Source organism: Pituophis catenifer, unplaced genomic scaffold (assembly GCF_029215685.1).
Source record: "Pituophis catenifer annectens isolate HBS135680 unplaced genomic scaffold, rPitCat1.0.hap2 SCAF_7, whole genome shotgun sequence".
Taxonomy (NCBI): Eukaryota; Metazoa; Chordata; class Lepidosauria; order Squamata; family Colubridae; genus Pituophis; species Pituophis catenifer.
The window spans coordinates 32941096-32968868 of record NW_027256887.1 but is presented as its reverse complement, the minus strand read 5'-3'; the positions used below and the strand labels follow the sequence as shown (position 1 = coordinate 32968868).

The window sequence follows — 27773 nt, the reverse complement described above, 5'->3', positions numbered from 1 at the left end:
AACAGGACAATTGGACAGACCTCCTGCCACTTGCTGAGGTGACCTACAATAACTCTGTACCTAGAAGCACTGGATTCACCCCTTTCAAAGTAGTTATGGGACAGGACTTTGCGCCCATGCCTGAATTGCCCCCCCTCCATCTCATCACTAAAGACTGGATTACCCAGCCCCAAGGCTCATGGCCTGTCATCAGAAAATCATTAGAGAAGGTGAGAGAGACTTATAATAGACAAAAAGTAAGCAAAGTCCAAAGTTTTAAAAATTGGAGACTGGGTCTACCTCTCCACCAAATACCTACAATCCAGAAAGCCATTCAAAAACTGGGACCAAAATACATTGGCCCTTTCCCCATCATAAGAATCATCAACCCAGTCACAGTTGAGTTCGAGTTGCCAAAATCCCTCAGGCAAATTCACTCAATTTTCCCCTGTGCCAGGGGTGAAATGTAAAATCTGTTACTACCAGTTCTGTGGGTGTGGCTTGGTGGAGGTGGGGGAGTAATGTGACTGGGTGGGCATGGCCAACTTTAAAAAAAAAACTTTTCAAAGCATTTTTTCTAATGCTTTGAAAAGCCTCTCTGCCGATCAGAAACTCAGCTGTGATAGTCAGAGAGGCTTTTTAAAAAATGCCTCTCTGCCGATCAGGGAACTCAGCTGGGATCGTCAGAGAGGCTCTTTTAAAAATGCCTCTTTGCTGATCAGGGTACTCAGCTGGGATCGTCAGAGACTTTTCAAAGCATTTTTTTTACCACCTCTTCAGCCAAGAGGTTGCAGAAAAAAATGCTTTGAAAAGCTCTGATGATCTCAGCTGAGCCGCGCGATCATCAGAGGCTTTTTTTTTTTTTACTTTTAAAAGTAAAAAATTTTTTCATCGGAAGAGGTTGTAGAAAAAATGCTTTTAAAAGTAAAAAAAAAAAGCCTCTGATGATCCTGCAGCTCAGCTGCGCATGGTGGGGGTGCAGGGATTTTTGCTACTGGTTCTCCAAACCACCTCCAAACCACCTACCGGATCTTGCAATCCGGTCCAAACAGGGAGCATTTCACCCCTGCCCTGTACCCTATTAAAACCAGAAAACCAATCCCCTTTATGCCCACTATTGCCACCGCCACCTGAGCCATTCATGATTGAGGGAGAACAACAGTAATTTGAGTAGTCTTTTTAACATCCTTGAAGCGTAGCTGTTCTATGAACTGATGGATTTATCTTTAGTCAAAGAGTAGCTTTTTTGTAAGTCACTTAAGAATTGATGACCAATCAGGAATCATAAAAATTGGAAAGTTTTAACCACCACAAAGCAGAACAAGCTACAAATTATTAAAAATAATAATCTAGAACCACACTTATATTTATCCATCAATTTTTTTTTAAAAAAAATAGTCCACATTTTATTTTAGCTTGCCTTAGCAGCCTTGTTCCTTGTTGTTTAACAAGAAGAAATCACCCAAATGGCACAGATTTTCAAAAAGGAATAACAGGCTGTAGCTAAAGAAAGACGGTTTTATCTTAATAGATTTATATTAATAGATTAATAGTCCTTAAAAATGATTAAGAAATGAAAGGCACTGTTGTCCCCAAAACTGGGGTCTTGCTTGGTGTCGAAGCCAACAAGGTGTGATACAGAATTATACTTTTATTTTGGTACCAAGATATTAGGAACCTGGTTCAAAAAGCTAACCAAGGGCACAGATTAGAATCTTACAGCAATTTTTATAGTCAAGGAATGGTCACATTCCTTTCCCCTAATAATGCATGCATAACAGATAATATTGATTATTTGGATTTCAGCCCCCTAAACCATTACACTTGTTATGCTAAATAACTAAATGTCACATCACCTGTTTTTCACCCCAGGTCACGGGTATCTTGCAAAGTGTGCCAGCTATGTGGTTTTTGGGGTTTTTCTTATAAATGAGCTATTGTTGTGTCTAATATCCTCGCTAGAGATTTTCTAACAGGTAAGGTGCTAACTTCTGTCTCTCTACAAATGTGCAGCCCCCCCCTTCCTATTGCAGAGCAGAATAAAAGAACAAACAGTTTTGTCTCAAGGCAGCACCCCTACTAGGGTTGCCAGGTCTGCTTCCAAAAAATAGCGGACAAGCGGGGCGGGGGGGAGGTTAAGTAGTAAAAAAATAAAAAAAAATTGACAATTAAATTATATATTTTCTTACAAACATTTTAACACGTATTAAAATAATCACTTCAAAACTTTACTTAAAATTCAAAATATCAAATATATTATAATAATATGTAAAATATTAAATTACATTTTACTTTGCTGTCGTGTGTATTTTTTATTTGACTGTGCAGCTTTGATCAATTCTTTGTGTTTAAGGAATAATTCTTTAATTTCAGTACAACGTTGAGAAATATTAAAAAATATACAAAGTTCACTTCGAACTGATACAAGCAGTCGGTTACGTTTGTCAGTCCACAAATTTCCCATGACGCTGAAAATTCGTTCAATGTTTGCATTTGATACTGGAATTGATGCACAATACTGGAACAGTTTCAGTAAACTCAGAGCTGGCTCTTTCTTGAAAAAGTACGTCCACTTATCAAGGGATGAATCACCCTGCAGATGAACATAAACTTCTTCTAAGGCAGAAATTTCATCGAAGAGAATGTTGGGTGGAAGTTTTTCTCGCCATGGTGATAATAACCAGATGTTCGTCATTTCTTCTAAAGTTGGAGGATTATTGTGATCAATTAGATTGAAACAACTTAGCGTCTCATATACTGAATCGGTGAAATAATACCACTTTTCTAGGTACACAATGGCTCTTTGATACACATTGATGGCTTCTTTCTTGAACTTTTGCATGGCATTCTCAGGCAAATGTTTTTTACGTAAGGCAAATAAAACTTTCATTCCAAAAAAACTGCTCATTGTATTTCTTTTGCAAAGAATCACACAGCTTACACATGATAATGTGAAGATCACATGCAAGAATTTTCTTGCTTTCCAGCTTCAGTAGGGTGTCTTGCATTATTGAATGAAGAAGTGAGTGAAATATAAATACAATTCTGAAATTGTTGGTTCATCGTCCTTTGCGAGTTCATTTTCCTTATACGGTACAGACATTGTCAATTTGTAGTGTATTGTCCATAATTTTTCCCACTTATCTAATTCGATGTTATGGCCGAAATTCTTTGCCCAGCTTAACATGTTGTCCTTGACTACCTCCTCTTCTAATTTATATGTTCGCAAATAATTGTAGACTTTTTTTTATCAATTTATCCTGTGGTCATTGTAAGATTTTGTCTAGCTCATTTTGGCCTTTTTGAAATTCAAATTGGGTCAAATCCTTCTGATATCTTGATTTTATTTGTAAGTAGGGCCACCAGTCAATGTCTGTACCCATCTCCTGCAGTTCTTGTCTTGTTCTTAGCTCTCCTTGGTTGTTTAATAGGTCCTTGTAAGTTTTCATTTTGGTGCTATCCATGGCATTTGGGTAAATCTGAGCCTCCATGGTCGATAACCATTCTGGGATTTTATAATAATGTGCTTTTTTGATACCCTGCCATGTGTGATATAATGACTGTCTGACCATATGTCTCTGAAAGTATCCGTGTTGTTTATCGGTGCCCTCCCATAAGAATGTGTGCCATCCTCGCTGTAGGTCAAATCCTTCTAGAGTTAGCAATCTTTTGTTTTTTAGCTCCATCCATTCCTTGGTCCAAATCAATGTAGATGCTTTATAATATGTTTCCCAGTCCGGTAGCGCAAGTCCTCCTCTTTCTTTTGAATCTTGTAAGTATTTGATTTTAATTCTTGCTTTCTTGCCTTGCCAAATATAATCCGCTGTTAATTTATTAAGATCTTTAAAGAAATTCTTCCCCAGTTTTATTGGGATCACTTGGAATAGGTATAACATTCTGGGAAGGACATTCATTTTAATTGAAGCAATTTTCCCCAACAGAGATAATTGTAATTTTTTCCAGGTTTCTAGGTCTTTTTTGATTTGTCCTATAAGTTTATCATAATTGTCTTCTCTAATTGATGTACTTTTATTGGTGAGCCATATTCCTAAGTATTTTATCTTCTTTGTAGTTAGTATACCTAATTTGTCCTCTAATTCTTTTTCTTGCTGGTTGGTAAGGTTCTTTGTTAGTATCTTTGTCTTTTGTTTATTAATTTTAAGTCCCGCTACTCTCCCATATTTCTCTATTTTGTCTAATATTTTGGAGCCCGTTGTTATTGGTTGTTCTGCAATAAGTACGATTTCGTGTGCGAAGGCTTGGAGCTTGTATTCCTCCCTCCTGATCTTCAGACCTTGTATTTCCTTATCTCTTCGAATTTCCCTTAAGAGAATTTCCAATGTTAAAATGAATAGAAGGGGAGATAGGGGACATCCTTGTCTTACTCCTTTTGTTATTTGAAATTGTTCTGTTAGGTCACCATTTATTGTTATTTTCGCTGTTTGAGCAGAATAGATTTTCTTTATCATATTGGTAAATTTGTTGCCGAATTTCATAGCTTCTAATTGTAATGTGAGGAATTTCCAATTTAGGTTATCGAAGGCCTTCTGCACATCTAAAAAAATTAAGGCCATTTGTTTATCTGAATTTGTTTCGTAATATTCTAATATGTCCATTATTTGTCTCAGGTTGTTCTTTATCTGTCTCTTTGGGATAAAACCATTCTGGTCCGGATGGATATATTTGTTGATAATTTTCTTGATTCTTTATGTAATTATTGATGTAAATAGTTTATAGTCCACATTTAAGAGCGATATCGGTCTATAGTTCTTGATATGGGTATGGTCTGTCTCTTCCTTCGGTATCAGTGTTATGATAGCCTCTGTCCAAGAATCAGGGATTGTGGCTTCCAGAAGTGCGTTGTTGAATACTCCAAGTAAAATTTCATCTATTGGCTGTTGGCAAGACTTATTATTATTATTATTACTCTGCAGATATGCCATCTGGTCCTGGGGTTTTGTTTACTTTCAATTTCTTCCTCGCTTCTATAAATTCTGCCATCGTGATTTGCCTGTCCAGAAGGTCCTTGTCTGATTCTTCTAGTTCTTGGATATCGACTTCATTAAGGTATTGTTTGATATCTTCTTCTGGAGATTCTTCCTGTTTGTATAGTTTCTGGAAAAAAATTCTTGCTATTTCTTTTTTGTCTTTGTTCCTATAATGTATTTCTCCAACCTCATCCTGTAGTTCATGGATTGTTTTTCTCTCTTTTTCTTGCTTCGGTTTGTATGCCAGCCATCGCCCTGTCTTATTTGCGTATTCAAAATGGTTTTGCTTTACAGATTTGATTTTCCTCGCAATTTCTGTTTGTGTAATCAAATTTATTTTGTGTTTGGCCAAATTCATTTTTTCTTTGATCTTCTTGTTTAGGGGTTCATTCTGTAGCTCGAATTCATACTTTTTGAGTTCCTTCAATAAGTTGTCTTTTACCTTTTTTTTTTTTTTTTTTTTGCCAAGAAGGATATCGTTAAGCCTTTTATGTAGGCTTTTGCCGTGTTCCATAGATTTTAGAGGGAAGTTTGCTCTTTGGTGTTAATCTCGAAAAATATTCCCATTTCTTTTTCCATCATTTGTATATATTCTTTGCTTTTTAAAATTTCGGTATTCATCATCCATCTCTTTTTCTTTTGGTATCCCTTCCAGGTTACTTTTATCGGATTGTGGTCTGCCCATGTGTTCATCATTATTTCTATTTCTTCTAAGTCTTTCCTGAGATCTGTTGACATCCAGGCCATGTCTATCCTGGACCAAGATGAGTGTGGGTTGGAGTAGAAAGTGTACTGTTTTTTATCTTTATTTATTTCCCTCCACGCATCTTGGAGGCAGAATTCCTGTGCCATGACCTTAAAAGTGTCCGGCAAGGTTTTTTTTTTTGTTTTTTTTTTTTGTTTTTATTTTTCCTAGTACTACAGTAATATTTTCTATATCTGAAATTGCATTGAAGTCACCTATAATGCAGATGTTCTCGTAGTCTAGACCTTTTACTCTGTCGTGTATATTTTGGAAGAATGTACGTTGATTCTCATTTGGTGTGTAAATTGAGATTAGCAGTATTGTCTTGGATTCCATTTGTATCTCCACCATTAAAACTCTTCCCTCTCCGTCTGCGTATATCTGTTTTGTTTTTAGATGTTTCCTGAAGTAGACTGCAATGCCTCTTTTTTTCTAGTCTGCCAGTGAGGTGTAAAGGTTCCCTAGTCTTCTATTTTCTAGTATCTGTTGATGTTGTTTTTTAATGTGGACCTCCTGTAGGTTTATGATATCCATTCCTAATTTTTGTAGTTTGGTAAGTGTCCGGGTTCTTTTAGCCGGGGGGTTTAATCCATTAACGTTGATCGAAATCATCTTTATTTCCTGTTCCATTTTTCTTCCTATCTACTTGTTGTCTTTACTTTCCTGGTGTTTCTTGTTATTCTTTGTGTTTTCTCCCTTGCTCCTTCCCTCTCTTCTCTTTCTCTTTCCAATCTTCTCTTCTCCTCCTGTTCATCTTTCACTTCCTCTAGTGATTGCTCCTCTTGGCTCTTATTTTCCGCTTCTGTTCTGGATTCTTGCTCTTCTTTGGAGACAAAATGTTGGTCAAAAAATTCTTGGGCTCCTTATTTTAAGTTTCTTGTCCTGCCATGAAATTAAGATACCCTCTGGTAGTAGCCAGCAGAACATCACCTTGTGTTTATTTAATTGTATTGTGAGGAAATTATAGTTTTTCCTCTGATCTCTGACATGTCTTGGGAATTGTTTCAGTGTTATTATTTCTTTCCCTTTGTAGAAAATTGCGTCCTCTCTCATTTTCCTGTATATCTTCTTTTGTCGTTTTCTTCGTGAATCGAATATTAACTTCTTTTGGGAGTTTATTCCTGCGTGCATAATTGGTATGCACTCTGTACACCTCGTCTATATCCCTTCGTATATCGTCCTTATCTCTCTGTGTTGTTTCCATGAGGATCTCTGTCATTGTCTCTCCCAGATCTTCTTCCTTGTTTTCTACTATATTCTGGAACCTTAAATAAAATGATGCCTTTTCCATTTCCAGATATGTGAGTGAGTCTTCAAGCTCTCGATTAGGGTAGATTTTTGGCTTACGGAGTTTTACTCCAGGAAGTATTTCAATGGTACAGTCCGTTACTAATCAATAAAAAGAAAACAAATATATTAACTAAGAATATTTTAGAAGAAGCTAAGAAAGACCTACAGGAAGTGACTGGATTAAAGGTAGTTAACAAAGTTAAATATTTGGGAATTTGGCTAACCGGCAGATGCTCGAGCATACAAGAAGATAATTACAACAAATTACTGACTCAAACAAGAAAAGACTTAGACAAATGGGGTAAAATACAACTCTCACTTCTAGGACGAGTAATAACAATTAAATCCTACGTGCTACCGAAATTTAACTTTTTGTTTCAAACCGCCCCAGTGAACTTATCTAAAAAAATTTTCATGGACCTAAACCAAATAATAACTAAATTTGTCTGGCAGGGGAAAAAACCACAGATTGAAAAAAAGATGATGCAAGAGACAAAAGAAAGAGGAGGCCTGGGTTTACCATGTTGGGAGAACTACTATTCAGCAGCTTTGCTAACCTGGGTAAAAGAATGGATTACTTTAGATAATAACCATCTTCTCAAAATAGAAGGCTTTGACCTACATCAGGGTTGGCATATGGCACTTTGGTGAGACAACACCCCTCAAAGCAAATGGTTCACTCGACATTACATAAGAAATATTTTGATTCGAAATTGGGAAAAAGTTAGTAAAAAATATTATATTAAAATACCGTGTTGGATATCACCTTTAGAAGCAGTGACATACCCTAAACTCTATAATTATGCGAAAAAACTAACATATAAAGACTTGCTGAATGTACAAGGAAAATTAAAATCTAAACAGGAATTGAACTCCCAAGGGATACAAGTGGACTGGTGGACATATTTACAGATCCAATCTAAATACAAAAAAGACAGAGATAGGAAGGGTATTAATGGTGAGTTACAAGAATTAGATAAAATGTTGATGGGCCAAGAAAAAGGCATGATTTCGAAAACTTATAAATTGTTGATGAGAATAGAGATAGGTGATGAGATAATATGCATAGGTATACTTTCCACATATTCAATACATACCTTCCAGAGCTACCCAGTCCAGGGTGTCACTTTCAGGATTCTTTAAATAAGCCACCTCAGTTATTTCCTCCTCCTTTGAGGAGGATTATTATAATGCCTCCTCCTTTGCGGTTCAACTTCCTCCCAACCAACTGCTGCTATTCCATACAGTCAAACAAATCATGTTTCCACTGTTACCTTTCTAGTACCCTTCTTTTTCATCTTTCTCTCACATCACACTTCCCTTACCAAATTTGTTGTCAGGGCCTATGTCCCTTCCTTTCCTTTTGTGAATTTCAGAGTTTTATTTTTCCACATTTCAGCTACTATACTGTGACTTAATTCCTGAGATTCCCAAGGCCATTGTTCTCCCATATTTGTTCCCACACATATAAAACAATTCTTTACTGTAAGAGTCTTGGCAATTTCTTCAGGCAATTGCACAAAGATGTTTACTACTTTCTTAGGGAATTTGGGGAATTCTACTTTTTCAAACTCTATCTTACACCCAATACAAATTACACACTCAATGCAATGAGAACAACAACATCCACAAGCACAATTACAAAACCAATACGTCTGGGAGGGCGCGCAATGGAATTTGCTCAGTTGTAGTCCTCTCCAGTTGGGGAAACAGCATAGGCAATCATTCAGTCCTAAAAAGGAAAAATACAGAAATAGTCCAGATAATGAAGAAAGCTATTCTCACTGGTAACATTACTGCCCATCAGTCCATTGGGTTCTCTGGATCGTCAACTTCAGTGGATCTCCTTGGTGAGATTCCACCTTCCACTTCTTTGGGGCTGGCATGGGCCCTTTCACTCTGGAGTAATAAGTCCAACCTTTTTCAGTGGTTCAAATTGCAGTCTCAGTGGTCAACAAGACAATGAAAGGTCCTTCCCAATTTCTCGTCCTTCCAGGCTTTTATCAGTAAGCTTTATATTGGTGTACAGCAAAGTCCAAAGGTGGTGTTTGTGAAGGAATGCCTTTCTGTCGCAAAAGAGAAAAACATCTGGACAGTTCGTGTACATATTTTCTAACCATTTTGCCCTTTAATTCAATTCAATTCTTGGTAAACCTTCCCTCTTTCTACATATTGTAATTTCTAACCTATCTCTATAACAATTTCTAAAAGAGCAACAACTTCTGCTGCTAATAAACAAACAATGCCATAAGATGGGGCATCTTGACTCCTAAGCACACAGACATTGAGACATAAGAAATGGAGGTAAGAAGAACATCTTAAAACAAACAATCTAAATAAGGTGGGGTTTTTTTGTCAATGCTCTGAAATATATATTGGGTTAAATTTTAGTGTGAATTCTCTGATTTTAGTAGAATGTGAGTCAGATTCAGATTCCATTCAAATGGAAGCAAATTCTCATTGAGTAGATTAAAACATTTACAAATAAAAGCAAAGTCTTTCAAACTAATTTCTTTTATATAGGTTTAATTAAGCATAAAGCATAATTAATGAAACTTCCAAAAAATTTCCAGAAAAAAAAATAAAATCAAAATTGTTTTCAGAGCAGAAAAGAAAATATATCTGCATAGTTTTTATATGCAGATGAAAGAGACTAAAACAGTGAAAGGCATAGCTGTCATAGAGTTTTATCATTGTTGAGATATACCCTACACAATTACTAATCTTGCTATGGCTACCCAGAATATTACATTCCAAGAATGAGAAGGAAGTCATCAATGGGTCTTGAAAAAGAGGCTCTGAGAGCCATGGTGGTGCAATGGATAGATTGCAGCATTACAGACTAATTGTCAGCCTCCGCTCTTTCGATGCTTACTTGCTCGGCTGCCATGGAAATGGGAGAGGGGGAGCTAGGGGGATTCTTGGGGGGGAAGCGTGCTGGAGGAAAATGAAAGTGAATCTTTGCTGCAGTTCTTTCTTTGAAGTTGATATGTTTCAAGGTCAATAGCACTGTGCTATTTTCCTGGGGGGAGAGGGGAGAAACTTTATGACTGATACTTTGTCCAGACTGCCCCAATACAACAGCATTAGCCCTTTACATATGCAGGATCAGAAAAGCTACATTAGTTCAATTTTCCTTAACCCTGTGAACCTAGCACTGATCTTGTAATCTGCATGTTGAAGGTGATGTATCAGATATAGCAATGGTCAAAGACAGAGAAATGCCACAAAAACATAGCTGCCTAAATCAGACTACTATCCCATTTGAACCATATCATTGATTCTAATATTGATATGGTTATAGTTCCCCATGCAGAAAAACTTCCTCTTGTATTTGGAATCTTTTGTATGTGTTACAAAGCATGCATGGTACCATTAATACTACATATAATTAATGTATCAAGGTGAAAGTTATTTACTGGTATAGGACAATTAAATGTTCTAAGTCTTTACTATGCAAATAAAGTTATAATCCAAATACACTTATCTGGGCATAAATCTATAAAAATGAAATGAGTTATGGGAATAATATATGCTGCATTAACATCCCAAACATGCCATATTATTTTTCAACAAGGCAAAATATCTATAGAATTAAAGACAATCTTAAAATATCCTCAAAAAAATGGAATCAATAGCAGTTCTGATCACACTTTTTTATCATACTTAAACATTTAGTAAAATAAAGACTAGAGATTTTCTGTAAAGTATATTCCAATTCAGTGTATTTATTCTGTCAGTGAGTGACTACATTAGAAATAGAGATTTTAAATATCTTTAAAAATGAAATGCAAATACAATTTAATATAATCATGACAGTAATAACAAGTAAAACAACATTTAATGAAATGTATTTATGGGAAAATTGATTCCAGGGCACAGTTTTCTACATTAGAAATATTATTACTTCAAAACAATTATTATACCATCTGAAGTATTAAAATACATAAAGTATTACATCTAAAATAATGATGAATTACATGTTGATATCATATTTTACCATCCACTAGTAACATCTAGTATACTGTGAAAAAACAAATAGTAAGAGAAAAAAAAACCCTAAAACTTGTAATGAAAAAAAAGTAAAACAAATCTTTTCGTCTATAAAATTAAGACACTAGATTAAAGTGTTCAAACCCTGTAGAATTTTGGGGTGGCTGAAATGTTAAAATCAGGACAGAATTGCTTTAGAAGCAATATATCATTTGCACCAACCTTTTATTAAGAAAAGTGTCACCATCAGCCATTTCATATAGTCATATCACATTCAATTATAAGTTTTCCAACAGATCCAAACTAGTCATTCCTGGTCACGCTGGAGAGGCTGGCGTTCTGGAAAAAGCTTGGGTTGTAACTTTTGCCAACGTTCTGGAGGCCAAAGTATATGAGTAGCACGAGCATGTAGAAGGCCAAGAGAGATCTGAAAAAAAGTAATGAAAGCCCAGGTGTAATATAGCCTGACAAGAAATGGCTAAAAGAGGTGGGTACATAATGGTATTTTATATACATATGGCATTTTATAATTCTTGTTGAAAGAGGATTTGCTAAATCTTGCTTGAACAATGAGCTGAGGTTGTTCGAAGTCTAAAATATGGGAATATTTCTGTAATAGGACTGGTGTTGAGAAATTATAATGCTAAAGCAAGTTAAATGAAAATAACACCAAACCGTGTAAACATTTATTAACTTGGGTCATATAAATTTGCTAGTTAAATAAAGAATCATAAATGACAATGACTTGTTTCACTGGCTTGTTCACTATTATATTTTTAGCTGAACAGAGCTTAGTGAGGCAAGAAATGCATGCATGGGATTACTTTTTTCTAAATTTTGAACGCCATTCCTCAGGGATGGCATCTCCATGTCTGCAGCAAATGGAATCATCATCACATCTTTTTATGGCACTATCTTAAACTTCGGCAAGCCACATTAATTGGTACAAAATCACCACTTACACAGAAATGTTATAGACCGGGCCTATGAATTAAAGCATGTGTGTTGGAAGTTCAATCCTTGATATATATAGGCATGCTTTCTCCCAGAGAACTGTTACTACTGAGTTAGTAAACTAAAATATCCTTCCTGCCTTTGCGTTGTTTTTTTTTTTGATAATTTTTTTTAAAAAAAATTAAAACAAAAAAATAATAATAAAATAGAACACATCTTTTCAAAACAAAGCTTTTGCTCAGGTCACAAATTGAAACAAATCATTAACAAATCTTATTTTCAATTAACACAACTCAATATTTTAAACAGATATTTCCCTCAAATCTATCTATATAACTATACCATTATCCCCAAAAACCTGTTACTTAAATCTTAAATCCTATCCAGTTAACAATTCATTTTTCTCTTTCATTTGCTTAGATGGATATTTTGACAATATAAATCATACAATTATATTAGACAAATTAAACATTCATTAATTATTTAATTATTATTAAACCTAACATGCATTTTATCTTAACTATCACTCTCAACATGTACCTCCTTGTTTTGATCATGCCACCTCTTTTTATTATCTTTGATGTTAAACCAATCATTTCTATTTCTTGACTGTTGATCACAGCATAAGCTTTTGTTTTAGCTATTAAATATAGCATATTTTTATTTTTTGGCCGTTACCCAGCATGCCCTTTGTTTGGCTGTTGAACACAGCATATTAGTTTTGTTTTTTGGCCGTTACACGGCATCTTCAGGTTTGTTTGGCTGTTGAACACAGCATATTAGTTTTGTTTTTTGGCCGTTACATGGCATATTAAGTTTCATTTTGGCTGATACCCAGCATGACCGTTTGTTTGGCTGTTCTATACAGCATATTATAACTTTTTGGCTGTTAAATACAGCATGTTCATAGTTGGTTTAACAATCTCTACTTAAACCTTTCTTTGTTGTTTCCCTCCATCTATGCATTGCTTTTCGTTTAGTCATATTTTGTTGCCGTAATTCGAGGATCAGACTCAATAATGGATTCAGACTTCTTATATTCAAACAGAAGATAGTTTATTTACAGAAGGCATTCTTTATTCACAGAGTGATTGCAGAAAGAAGCAAGGGAAAAAGAGTGTGCATCATCTTTTATACCAGGGAGGCGGGATTAGAAGTAGGGAGTAGTTAGTGAGGAATACATTAGAAAGGGGGGAATGAGTTAACTCTTGACACTCCTGAATATATGTTTCTTCCATTCAAGAATGAGGCATTTATACATGACAAATCCCCCTCTAAATGCCGATTCGATACACAACAATAATTACATTCAGAATTAGAATAATGTTGAACACACAATTTTGAGGTTAGATATTTATGTTGTTTGGATTGTAAAGGTTTAGTCAATATATCAGCTATTTGTTCTGTAGTGTCACAATGAATACCTTTGATGAATCCATTTTCAGATAATTGTCTTACATGTTTGTATTTGATATCTATATGCCTAGACCTTTGGCCAATAGCGTCTGCTCTTGATATTTCTATTGCGGCTTTATTATCTTCATATATAGTGATGGGTTGTGATGGACTCTTCTAAACATTAGTCAATAAATCATTGAACCAGATGAGATTGTTAGATGCTTTTGACAGACAAATATACTCTGCTTCAGTGGTCGAGGTGGCTACCAAATTCTGTTTCCCAGTATACCAGTAGACTGGGCAGTTGTTAAGGAAGAATACATAACTGGAAGTGCTCTTCCTACTCTTAGTGTCACCTGCCCAGTCAGCGTCAGCGTAACAAGTGAGGATAGGCTCTTTAACATTGTTTGGTTCTAGTAACAGACAGAAATCTAAACTGTGTTTCAAATATCTCAATACTCTCTTAACTGCTTCCCAATGGTAAATTAGAGGTTTACTGACATATCTAGATAACAAATTAAGGGGTAGAGCAATATCAGGTCTGGTCCAATTGGTAATATACAAAAGAGAACCAATAACTGATCTATAAAGCGTATTGTCATTAAATTCAGGAGATGATTCATTCATGTTTTTTATGAAATCAGTCTGCATTGGAGTGTCACAAGGTTTTGCATTATTCATATTACATTTATTCAAGAGCTCAATTATTTTATCCTTTTGTGATAAGCTAAATCCTCCCTTGGTCTTACTGATGTGTACTCCAAGATATTTGTTTACTTTCCCCAATGATTTTAATGAGAAATGTTCTCCTAGTTTTGTTACAAAAATATCTCTTTTGTCTTTATGTTTGCCAATATATAAAATGTCATCCACATAAATTAATACAAATTCTAGTGATTCACCTTCTCTTCTAACAAAAAAACAATTGTCTGCCGTTGTGGCATTGAAATTCGTGATCTTGAGTACATTGACCAAGCATTCATACCAACGTTTGCCGGATTGCTTCAATCCATACAAACTTTTGTTCAGTAACCATGTGTCATTTCTATTTGTGTTTTTGCTGTGTGGAGCTCTTACATAAATTTCTTTATCGAGTTTGGCATGTAGATATGCAGTTTGTATATCATATTGAAAAACTTCGAGATTAAGAGCTGAGGCTATCACTAAAGCTGTCTTAACACTTTCAGTTCTCACTGTGGGAGAATATGTGTCGGTATAATCCTCAGGGTATCTTTGAGCAAAACCCTGTGCTACTAATCTTGCTTTATAAAGTGTGTTACCCTCTTCTAAATTTTTAATCTTAAATATCCATCTAGTGCCTATAACTATTTTATCCTTCGGAACTGGTGCTGGAGTGAATACATTAAGTTCTCGTAAACTGTCCATTTCTTTGGCCATGGCTAGTTCCCATTTGTTTCTTTCTTCTAAAGGGAGTTTTAATACATCTTCATAAGTGTTTGGTGTTGGTGTTTCATTATGTATGTGCATTATATAATCTTTAAATCGTTCAGGTACTTGATTTCTATTACATCTAATTGTTCTTTCTGGTCTATCATTATTATCATGTAAATATCTTGCCTCCTTTTGTGTTAATGAATCTATTTTGATTTGGGGACAATTTCCTATCCACGTTTTGGTATTGTCCTTTTGTGTGTTATGATTTTGTTCTTCTTGTTTTGTTTTACCTTGTGTTTTGACATTAGGCCTTGTTACTGGGAGTATTTCATTGAGATGTATCTTGGACCAATTGGTTTGTTCGTGAAATACAGCGGTCCTAGAGATTATAAATTTGTTATTACTGTCAATAAATCTATATCCTTTTGTACCTGTTTCATAACCCATGAATCTAAGCCTTCTGGACACATTATCCCCCTTACGCCTTAATTGTTTCAGTATATGTACATCTGCTGTAACTCCAAACACATGCATGTGGGCTATCTTAGGTTTTTTACTATACATCAATTCGTATGGTGTTTTGTTTATGACGCTAGACCAAAGTCGGTTGAGTGTATAATTGGAATATAACAGGGCTTCTGACCAGAAATGCTTACCTAAACCTGCATCCTCTAATGTACACCTAATCATGGTTTGTAGTGTCAAGTTTCGTCGTTCTACTACTCCATTTTGAAAAGCAGAGAAAGGACTAGAGGTGAAATGCAACATTCCCTTTGATTTTAACCATTGAGAGAATTCTCTTGACATGAATTCAGACCCTCTGTCTGTCATGATTTGTTTGATCTGTATGTGATGTTGTGTTTCTACACGTTTATAAAATTCTTTAAATTTTTGAAATGTTTCATCTTTATGTCTTAAGGTGTAGACAAAACCATAACGACTGAAGTCGTCTACAATAGTGAGAAAATATCATTTTTTGTATGTAATTGATGGAGTTAATGGACCAACTAGATCCATATGCACTAGATTAAAAATATGATTTGATGACCTTGTTGCCTTTTTGGGTCTGGGCATAGTTTTCAGTTTTGAAGACTTACATACTGAACATTCTAGGTAATTATTACAGTCTTTTATTTTAACACCTTCAGCATGTTCACTCATTTTTTGTATTACAGGAAAGCTGGCGTGTCCTAATTTTCTATGTAATATGTGTGCACATTCATCATGAATTGGCTTTCCAATTATGGGTTTTCTGTTTATGTGTGTATTGTTGTTAGATGTAGTTTCATTATCATGTTCTGGTTCATGTTCTTCATTGTCACTATCTATATCATTTTCTGTTTCTGCGTTAGTGTTAGTTTCTATGCTTGAATTAATGTTGTGTAACCATTTTTCTTCTGTAATTAAGTATGGTAGGTCTCCTTTGGTAATTATATTACCTATGTTCATTTTGTTTTTCTCTAGAGTTACTTTTCCCTTTGAGAATATTATATTTATGTTTGAGTCCCTGCTTAGCTTTACTGCACTGAGAATGTTGTGAGGTATTTTGGGTATTAATAGTACCCCCTCTATTTTCCCTAGACCGGGTAATTCTACATTTCCTCTTCCAACAACTTGGACTTCCTCTTGGTTTGCTACTTTAATTAAAAATTTATCTTCGACGAAGGAAGATAATATTTTCTTATCGTGTGTTGTGTGATTTGTTGCTCCGGAATCAATGAGCCAAGCATTGTCTTTTGAGTCTTGATTTTTGATTATTGTGTGTTTATCTATTCCGTACAATGATCCGGACTTCCTGTCCCTTGAGTTGTCTCTGTCCCCTCTATGTTCTCTAAAGTTTGGTGAATTTCTGTGTCTATATCTGTCAATGGATGATTGTCTATCATGATATCTGTTTCTTGTGTCATGTCTTTGTCTCTCTCTAGGAGGTTTTGGACAGTCTCTCCTATAATGTTCTTTAGACCCACAGTTATAACACTCTATTGTGTCCTGATGTCTGTCTTGGAATACTACCCCTTTGATTTGTCTATGCTCTTTATGTACACTGTAGCGGCTTCTTCTCAAATTATCTTCAGCAATTAATCTGTTTGACAAACTCTCTATAGATAGATAGCCTAAGTTAATTGTGTCTAGATGTGATATGAAGTTATCCCATGATGAGTCTAATGAATTAATAATAACGCTTTTCATTGTCTGGTCAGATATTATTTCTCCCCTTAAATGAAGTTCTGCTCTAGTTGTGTTTAGTAATAGTAGATGTTCACTTATAGTAGTCCCAGGTTTTATCCTGGCTGAGAAGAAGTTTTTAGACATTCTAGTTGTGGTTGCCACACTTTCACTATGAAACAGTTTAAACATACAATGAATTATTTCTGAGACAGTTAAGTTATGCTTAATACTATGATAAATAGCAGGTGAGATACTAGAGATTAGTAAATAAAACGCTCTGTGATGTAGGCAGTCCAATTTCAGTGTCCATGGTTTTTTAGGAGGATTAGTTATGAAAAACAATAAATTTTCTTTTAAGAAAACAACCTGGAGTTGCTGACTCCATTCCTGTAAGTTAACACCGTCTATTCTCAATTTTGGAAAATCATTAGGCAAATTTCCAATGTTATTTGTTGCATTACTTACAGCTGGTGGCTGTCCATGGTCCTGTATATGCTGATAATTGCAGAATGGTGTAGGTATACTTGTGATTAGTCTGAATGGTTCCCTCTGTCTTTTATTATCTCTAAGTTCGTCTGGGCGTATTTGCGCATGCGTGTAGATCATTTCGTTCCTGAAGCTGTCGGGGAAGGGTCTCGCCGCTGCAGCTCCCTCACAGTGCTCTTCTTCTGAAGATTCACTTTCTGGCTCGACTTTGGGTGTCCATGTGTGGATCGGGGTTTGTTTCTTCTCACTGTAGTCATCTCGGCTGAGGTTTCTGGCTCCCGGAAGCGTCTGCGGTGTGGGCGAGTACTTGCAAGGCTCTCTGGGTTCGGGCGTTAGTGCTCTCGTTGGTTGGATCGGAGTAGACTTTAATTGATGCTGGGACGCTTGTGTGTTCGTTCCTGTGTCTTCGTTATTGGATCGTGTAGTTTGTTTTTTCTTTATTATTTGATTGACTGTCTTTGGTACTTTCGTAGGTTCTTTTGTGATTTTTAAATTCGGGCCGAAGGCTGCGAAGAGTGTTTTCATAGCTGTTTCGATTTGTAGTTCGGTTGATGTTTCTTCGGTGTCTGTATCGGATTCTTCTGATGAGTAGAATTTTTCTTTTTTATTTCTTATGTTGTGTAGAGTTTTTCGCGCCAGCCATTTTGAACTCTGCTTTCTGATTGGTTCTGAGTCAGCCATTTTGGTGGGCTGACAGATCAAAGATGGCTGCCATTGAAAATTTTGTGCGGGATCGTTAGTCTTTTCTTTAGTTATATTTTCATCTATGGGTAATTTGCTCACCATTTCGTGGTCTTTTGGTCCTGATGTGTTGATGTAGTTTTCTCTCGCTGCTCTGCTATCTTTTATAATGTCTTGGAGGTTCGCGATGAGATTTTTGTCGTCTTTTTGACTTTTCAGTAGTCTTAATATTTCTAATCTGAGTGTGTTGTTTTCTGTCTCGCTCGCTTCTTGATCGCTGGATTCATTGATTACCTCTTCGTCGTCTGTAGTGAGGTTCTCAGATTCTTTTGTCATTTTTATTGTAGTTTCGTTGATCATTTCTTGATCTGTTTCCATTTCTTTGGTGTGTGCCCTGGTGTTGGGTCTTTTTCTTTTGTTTCTGGAGTTTTCTTTCTTTGGCATTTCTGTTTCTTATTGAGTCAGTCCAACCATCCTCTGCTACTAGATTGTTGCTGTAATTCGAGGATCAGACTCAATAATGGATTCAGACTTCTTATATTCAAACAGAATATAGTTTATTTACAGAAGGCATTCTTTATTCACAGAGTGATTGCAGAAAGAAGCAAGGGAAAAAGAGTGTGCATCATCTTTTATACCAGGGAGGTGGGATTAGAAGTAGGGAGTGGTTAGTGAGGAATACATTAGAAAGGGGGGAATGAGTTAACTCTTGACACTCCTGAATATATGTTTCTTCCATTCAAGAATGAGGCATTTATACATGACATATTTTTCTTTATCTTTTTTCATAGCAATCATAACATTTTAACCTTGAGACATGGTTCTTGCTTAAAACATATTTTTAAGTATATTTTTAAATTCCTTCTAACATTTTCAATTAATCATATTCACCCTTATTCTTTATCTTAACATTTTATCATTAAAACATAGTTCTTGCATTAAACATATCTTTACATGTATTAATTAGTTTCATTTAACAATCTTAATTTCTATAAAAGGCTCCCTTTAATTTATTACAATCATCTTTACTTTATTTTATTTTTAATCACATTATCTTCATTTCCTCGTCTGCAAACATACAGTAAATTTATTTCCATTTTCCAAGTTTTAATTTTATTCTCCATAAATCCAATTAGATTTCTTTTCATATTTTTATTCCGGATATAATGTATCAAATCTCTTTCTTTTGGGGCTGAGCTAAATCCTTCTACTATTCCTGCACCAACATTCAAATTATTATTTGTTCAACTGTAGGAATTCCATTGTAGACTCCTTTTCTTTTCACCAAAGTCCAGCTGCTTGCAGTCAGGAAAGAAAAATCCTCCTCCACAGTTCAGCAATTTTTTTTTTTCTGCAGAGCTCAAAGTTCTCATAACAAAGGGAGGTTACAAGGTTCCTCTTTGTGCCAGATGGTGTTTCTCTATAATTCACATTTCCCATTAGTCATGCAAGACTCCATTTTATTTCTTATTATATAACCATCGGCTTTATTTTCTTCTTTTGGTTAAAAAAGTATCAAATCTTCTCCTCCCCCCCCCCTTAGTCCAATTCAGATTTTAAAGTGTTTAGTCCTTTTACCAAATCTCTAAATTAAGTCTCTTAATTCTTGTTCCAAAATTAGTTGTTTCTCGGATCTTTGTTTTTTAAACTTGCAGTTTAAAAAAAAATTGAAAGCCCCTTTATTACTTAGCTGCTGTTTTAGGCTAGGAGTCTTCTAGTTACTGATATAGCTCCAAACATTGTTACAAGCCTGGGGTGTTGTCACTCACCCGGCTTCAAAAGGCTCCATTTTACTTCACTTTCCTCCAGCACTTTTCTTTACCGGTTGTCCCAGCTTCGTGGCAGCCAACATGGCTGCCGTCCCCCGCCGCTGACTCACAGAGGGTTCCCTCTCACCTCTGAGGAACTTGCCTGTTCCTCTCGGTCTTCTGAGGTGCCCCTCTTCTTCCCACATCCCTGCAGGACAGGTTAGGTCCACAGACCCATTGGCAGCGGTTCGGCAGCCGGGGTTTTTGCGGGACTCATCAGAGGCCGCTATTTCCCCGACTGTCTTGCTGCAACGTCAACCGGAAGTCCCCTTTGCGTTTCTTGTGTAGACCTGTAAGCAATGTCTACACCTTGGTTGAGCAATACATTAATTATTTCTTGCTGGATACTGACAAATGCCTTTTCATAGTCAATGAAAGTCATAGAAAGACGCATGTAAAGACTTGTGTAATAGCGCTGGTGGCGCTAAGAAGAAATCATAGCAATTTATGCTGGCTGGATAGGAAAGGATTGCAAAGGAAGCAAAAGTGACAGGATTTCTTCTTGATTGTGCCATGTGGCTCAGCAATGGAGCGGATTTCTCTACCCTTACTTCCTGAGTTCTAGACTTCATCAAAAGGTAAGTAAGTGAATGGTGACTGGGGAGTGGAAGTGGAGAGGAGTGCATGGAACCCAGTATATTGGCAAAGCAAGCCCAGTGCCTCTGAGGACTTGATGGAGCTGGATGGGAGGGTAATAAGTGTTGTGCTGTTACAGATAGTGAGTCATAGTGAATTAGTTACCTTAAGGATTAAGAGCTGTCTCCTTAAGAGATTGCATTGTGGGAGATGTAGAGAAAGCCCTGGCTGAATCCCTGCCTCTTTCACCACATCTTCTCCAACCTCCTCATTGTCTGACTCGAGTGCCAGCTGCACAGGCTGCTGGCGCATCACCACACCAGCCTCCTTGCTGTCAGAATCAGCTACTAGCTGCACAGGCCGCTGACGGGCTACAACACTTGATTAACTATTGGAGTTGTCTCCTGTGTCACCTCGAATCGAGGATTCGCTGCACCTCATACTAGGTCTGGCCCCCTATGACCACAGGGTCTGGGAGCTCATGGGGTAATGGCCTCATGGGGTCTGGGACAGGGGTGAAATCTACTTACCTTCCCTACCGGTTCAGAAGTGCACATGCCCTGCATGCAGACACTGTGCATGCACAAACCCTTCTGCGCATGCGCAGATGGTAAAAAAACTGGTTACTTCCTGGTTAAAACCAGGAAGTAACAATGACTGGGCTGGTGGGTAGAGCCTCGCACTGCCATTGCTACCAGTTCGGCTGAACCAGTCTGAACCGGTAGCATTTCACCCCTGGTCTGGGAGCTCACGGGGTAGTGGCCTAAGGGTCAATCTGATCACGGATTTTAAGAGGCTGCTATGGAATACTGGGTGTATCTTCCCTAGCAGTCGGGGTAATTTTAATTGCACTGTGACTGGGTTAATGATCTTTACTATGGGGAATGATCCCATAAACTTTGGCCCGAGTTTCTTGCTGGGGAGTTTTAACTTCAGCTATTTTGTGAAGAGGTAGACCTTCTGGAATGGCCATTACAGGGCTCAGTGTTTATCTGCCTGTTTCTTATAGGTTTGTGCCACTTTAGCTAGCACTTTCTTGACATTCTCCCAGGTTGCTGTCAGTGTTGACATCCAGTCGGTCAAGCTGAGGAGGGGGGGGTCCCTTGGGTATTCAGGCATTGGGATGCAGTCCATGCCACTCAGTACTTTGAATGGAGTTAGTCCCATGCTACTGTGAACAGCATTATTATATGCAACCTCGGTGAAAGGCTAAGGTTGTGTACAATAGTACTTTGAATGGAGTTAGTCCCATGCTACTGTGAACAGCATTATTATATGCAACCTCGGTGAAAGGCTAAGGTTGTGTACAATAGTCCTAGTTGGATTGCTGATAGTTCACGTAACACCTCAGGTACTCTTCTACCATGGCATTCAGTCTTTCTGCCCCCACACTGGTACTCAGATGAAAAGCTGAGATAAGGCCTTGGGACAACCCATTGGACTGCAGGAACTCTATCCAGAACTCAGCTGTGAACTGGAAACCTGTCCGAGATAATTCTCTGTGGCACTCCATGCAGGAGGTAGATGTGCTTCAGGAACAGTTTGGCTAGCTGCTGGGCCAAGGGTAGTCCGCTGTAGGGTATGAAGTGTGCCTGCTTGGAGAATAAGTGTATTACAGTCCAGATCACCATGTTTCCCTCCACTTTTTGGCAGCTCCATTATGAAGTCCATTGCGATTTCCTCCCATGGCCTCGTTGGTTCTGTTACCAGTTGCAGCAGTCCAGGGGGTTTTCCTGGTCACTTCTACATTGTAGCACAGATGGTGCAACTTTTCACATAAATGTCCACATCTTTCTTTATGCCAGGTGACCAGAATTGCTAAGTGTAAAGTCTTTAGGAACCAGAAGTGGCCTACTGGTTTGACGTCGTGACTTCTCTGGAGGATTAGGGTGCGTAAGGATTCTGGCATATAGAGTTTCATCCCCTTCCACACTAAGTCATCTCTTTTTGTCAAGATGTGTTGGTTGTCTCGGAACCTGCTAGCCGTTTGGTTTTGAATTTTGTGATTAGATCGCTTGAGGGTTGGTCTTACCGGTTGTGGTGTTGTCATCTGGTGGTCACTTGGCCAGCTGTTTGGGTAGGGGGGATTATGGTGTCTACTAGCTCCTCTCCTTTGCATTTGTACTGGGACATGTGAGAGAGGGCGTTGGCTAGAAAATTCCTCCCCCCGAGATGTGCTTTAGCACAAAGTCGAACCGGTTGAAGTATTGAACCCAGCGGACATGCTTGGGTGATAAGTTTTCACGGGGTCCTAAGGGCCTCCAGATTTTTGTGGTCAGTCCAGACTTTGAACAGTCTCTGCCCCCCTTCCAGCAGTTGGCACCAGGTTAGCAGTGCCCATCTCACCGCGAAAGCCTCTTTTTCCCATGCAGCCCATCGCTTCTCTGTGTCCGTGACCTTGCGGAATGTGTAGGCACAGGGCTGCAGGTTTCCTTGGCTATTTCTTTGTTGTAGCACTGCTCCCACTGCCATGTTGCTGGCATCTGCTTGGATGACGAAGGGTTGTTCGGGGTCAGGATGCTTCAGCACTGGTCCCTTTGCAAACAATTCTTTCAGTGTTTCAAATGCCTTTCTGGCAGGTTAGGTTAGGTCCCACTATAGGGGTTGTCCCAGGTGGGGTTTTATTCCTGGGCTCCCTGTCTTTAGGAGGTCTGTCATGGGTTTGGCAATCTTCGCAAAGGAGGGGATGAATTGCCTGTAGAAGTTTGCAAACCCTAGGAAGCTTTGTAACTGTCTGCGGGTGTGAGGGGGTCGCCAGTTTAGGATTGCTTGTACTTTGGCTGAGTCCATCTCTATGCCCTCATTTGACACTCGGTAGCCCAGGCAGTCTAGCCGTGCATGGTGGAACTCACATTTTGATAGGTTTATTTTATTTATTTATTTATTTATTTTATTTTATTTCTATACACCCTGGGGGGAGGGGGGAAACAGGGTCATAATTGGAGCATAAATTATGTAGGATCAAATCTGGCTTCACTTGGGAATGTGGTGACATGAAGCTCCTAATAAATAACTGGATTTCTTTTGAAGCTTGGCTCAAGACTCATGATTTAATTAGGGCATCCATCAGAACCCTGACATTTTTATTATTCAACTAATAATAAAAATACAATAGCATAAATAACATGATAATACAAGATCTAACAGCAGAGGGAAATTTCCAGGATAGTAAATAGAAAGGGCTGTCAACAGTGATGGAATTCAAATAATTTATCAACTGGTTCTCTGCCCTAATGACCAGCTTGGTAGGCGTGGCTGGGTGGTCATGTGACTGGGTGGGTGTGGCCAACTCGACATCACTCAAATCGAGGGGCGCTTTGCCTTGCCCGGCCTCTCATGACTGTGGGGATGTCGCAACAGTCATAAGTGTGAAAAATTGTCATAAATCACTATTTTCAGTGCCATTGTAACTTTGAATGGTTGCTAAATGAAGTGTTGTAAGCCGAGGATTACCTGTAGAAAAATACAAAAAGCTTCTTTGTTTGCAAAAACCTGCCTTAAATACCAGTCATTAGATTAGAAATACATGCAAGCCAGAGTTATAAATCAGGCAGGGTGCCAGAGCACCTTGAGGAATTAAAACAGTTAAAATGCAATGATAACTAGCAGCAGCCAACACTTGCTCATAAAGTGAAATCCTTTAGCAGAGAGGTCATTTAAGCTCTCCAGAAAGTGGGTGAGAATATTTGGGCTACAAAATGCCGAGCTAAAGAGACAAATTAACAAATTATATAGGGGACTCAGGTTAAAGCCTCCCAAGCTTGTCAGGATCACAATAAAATTAGTATATGCCACAGATATCTAAATAAACTTCAAGCCTGGTGCCATGTTACTAAGTCTTATTATCATGAGAGAAAACTAAAAGGAATTGGAGGATCCACACCCCTACCTCCTTTTAAAAAAAATCTTACTATCATTGAGCAATCATGTGCCTTGGCTACTCCAAAGTAATGCAAGAGACTCCTGTCCCAAAGGTGCTTTTTCAAGAGGCAACTGGACTTTCTGGAAACCAAGAAAGTCCAGTTGCCTCTTGAAAAAAGCACCTTTGGGACAACCATGACTTGGATGACTGAAGAATCCCCACAGTCAAGAGACTCCTGTGCCCAGTGAACTGACAAAGCACCCTTTCACACCCAGGAGAAGCAATCCTTAGATCCATTTGCACCACTTAAAGATACGAGCTGGTCTCACTCACCTCACAAAATATCCTAAGGAAATCATCCAGATTTAAGGATGCCCCCAGAAATCACATGCCCCCAGAAAGGTAGTAAAAAAATCAGTTTGTATCCTGCCTCTTGGAAGTACATCCGAAAAGGACAGTGCCAGGAACCACTAAAGCAGTGAAGGAAGACCCCCCTCCCCAGATAGGAAAAAGAAACCATGAGGCAGTGAAAAATTCAAACACAATACAAATAATTAAATCAAAACATTTTAAATCCTTTTAAAACTAAAACACAAGCCTTGTCTGGCTCATTGCCAGAGCTTACACCCCATGCAAGCTCAAGTGTAAACACTTGAGATAAGCCTAACTACAAAGAATGCAATTAGCACTAGAATGTAGCAAAATAGCTACATAAGCAAAATAGTAGCTTTTGCTTGTGAAACAAATTATCAGAACAAATAGACCCAGGAACTAGCCAGATTTCTCAACCCTGCTTCTTTTCAGGTATAGAGATTAACCTTTTTCCTTCCAAACAAAACTGAATAGGGAAAATTATCCCATCAATAAACACAGGATTAAACATCATCAAGCACAGAATTAAACGTCACCAAAAACCAGTTTTAGACCAAAACTCAGAAGGGGTATGTAAACTCACATTTGAATGTCAATCTTTGTAGCTAGCCAAGAAATCTTGCTGAATGTCACTCATCTTGGTTCCTTGTCATTAAAAGCTTCTTTCTGGCAGCTCTGCTTTGTTATTCAATCATTTCTTCAAAGTGCTGATCATTGCATCTCGGCTGGAAGAACTCCAACAGGGGAGTATTTCCTCCCAACAGCAGTGTAAAAAGCCTAAAACAACCTTTCCCCTTTAAGAAATTTTTAAGCCAGCCCGGCTCGCTGAAACAAGAAAGTCTTCAGAGCCCAGCGGAAAGTACAGAGGTCCGGGATCATTCGTATCCCTGGGGGTAGCTCATTCCAGAGGGCGGGTGCCCCCACAGAGAAGGCTCTCCCCCTGGGGATCGCCAGTCGACATTGCTTGACCAATGGCACCCTGAGGAGACCCTCTCTGTGGGAGCGTATTGGTCAGTGGGAGGTTATCGGTGGCAGAAGGTGGTCTCGTAGATATCCAGGCCCTAAGCCATGGAGCGCTTTAAATGTGAAAACCAAAACCTTGAAGTGCACCCGGAAGACCACCGGAAGCCAGTGCAGCTCACGCAGGAGAGGTGTTACATGGGAGCGCCAAGTCGCCCCCATAATCAGCCACGCGGCTGCATTCTGGACCAGTTGGAGCCTCCGGGTGCTCCTCAAGGGGAGCCCCATGTAGAGAGCATTACAGTAGTCCAGGCGGGAAGTAACGAGGGCATGAATGACTGTGCATAAGGAGTCCCAATCCAGATGTTAATCAAAGGATTCTGCTATCAGCCTCCACTCTTTCAATACTTGCTTGTCGGCTGCCATGGTAATGGGGGAGGGGGAGCTAGGAAGTTGCTAGAGGGGGAAGCGTGCTGGAGGAGGAATGAAAAGGAGAAACGAAAGCTAATCTTAGCTGCAGTCCTGTGCCTTTGAAGTTGCTATCGAGTCAACGGTCCTGACATTCCAGATTGATGACACCGCCAGACGTGTGATTCCACCTGACCTCTGGAGGACCTTTGGATTGGATGATTTACGCTGGACAGTTGGGAGGGGATGCTTTCTATATGTAATTTTCGCACCTATTGCCTCAGATCTTGCTTTCCTTGGCTGCATTCAGTTCAATTTCCGTAAAAGTACCTTTATTCATGAAAATGGAGTCGGGGTCATTCTTTCTTGAAATCTGAAAGGAGGCACGTCTGACACATATGTACAAAATTGCATCATAAATTTAATTACATCATAAAATTATAAAATTACATCTGTCTATATAACTCATTGATAATTATCTACAATTAAAGTGAAGATAAATATGCTTGAAAACATTATGAATAGTGTGTGATGGATTAGATGATTAGAAAAGGAAAATGTCCTAGCAAAAAAGGGGAATAAGGACAACTACAGATTTGACACTTTGACACTGATATCTGGGAAGATTATAAACAAATTGACCTACCTGGAAAACAATGTAGTAATTACTTGGAAAACAATGTAGTAATTACCAAATGTAAGTTTTGCCAGATTTATTTTCTCATGTTTTTTGGTTGGATAGCTTTCTTTCCAGATTTTGAAATGTTAAACATAACGTATCTTGATTTTAGCAAAAACATTTGGCAAAATATCCCATGACATTCCAATCAGAAATGATAGTTAAGCATGGACTGGATGGCACAGATGGATGGCTGACACAAAAAAATGTACTCAAAGAATGTGCATCCTTGGTTCCTCATCTAATTCAAATGAGCGGTGCCCTAAATTTCAATGTAGCAGAATTATGTTGCAGTTATTTGTGAGTAGCGTTAGATACATTAAAGAACCTCATAATGAATAATAATTCTGTAATCAAATAAATATTAAGCACTAAAGTAGTTTTAATTGAGTTGCTTCAGTGAAGAGAAGTGTTATTTCTGTTTTAACAAATGCTATACCAAAGGCATAGTGTTATGTGAAACATTATTTCTGTGCTAGGACCAATGCTATTCACATTCAAACATGACCTGGTAAGAAGAATGAACAGGTTGAACATTTATATTTTGCAGATTCAGATTAAAACAGATTTAACTGCTCTTGTTAGGCTAATGTACAAGCTAGAATATAATCATTTCAGGCAGTTCTTGGCAAAAAATCAACATAGCACAATATATTTAAACAAACAACAACAACCAGGGCCAGCAACTGCAGGACTATTGGAAGAAAGGTTATTTATCCATTGCAAATATATGAAGACTGAAAAATAATGATCTGTTATTATAAATCAAGCCTAATGAGAAGGGGCTATATTAAAAGAATGGATCAGTTCTGGAAAGAACAGTATCCAGAATCAGAAATAACAGAACAGAGCCTAGCAGATTAATGTCAATTCATAATATGAAATAAAGTATTCACAGAAGTAGAATTGCAAAGATCTACCCAAGGCAAAGAATTGAAAGCCTTGCCAGCAGTAGGTCAAACTTTCAAGGCAAATCATGAGCGTTGGCAATAGAGGAAGTCAGCAGAGCTACTGAATTGTTTTCATTTCC

General features: G+C 37.9%; 1 protein-coding gene across 2 annotated transcripts in view; it reads right to left on the bottom strand.

Moving 5' to 3' along the window:
* Positions 1-11107: 11107 nt before the first annotated feature.
* IMMP2L (inner mitochondrial membrane peptidase subunit 2) overlaps positions 11108-27773 on the bottom strand; it is a 597632-nt gene continuing 580966 nt past the window's right edge. For both annotated transcript variants that reach the window (XM_070947097.1, XM_070947098.1), the window contains exon 6: positions 11108-11422. In XM_070947097.1, the coding sequence (XP_070803198.1) occupies positions 11303-11422 (120 nt within the window). In that variant the 3' untranslated portion in view covers positions 11108-11302. The remainder of the gene's footprint in view (positions 11423-27773) is intronic.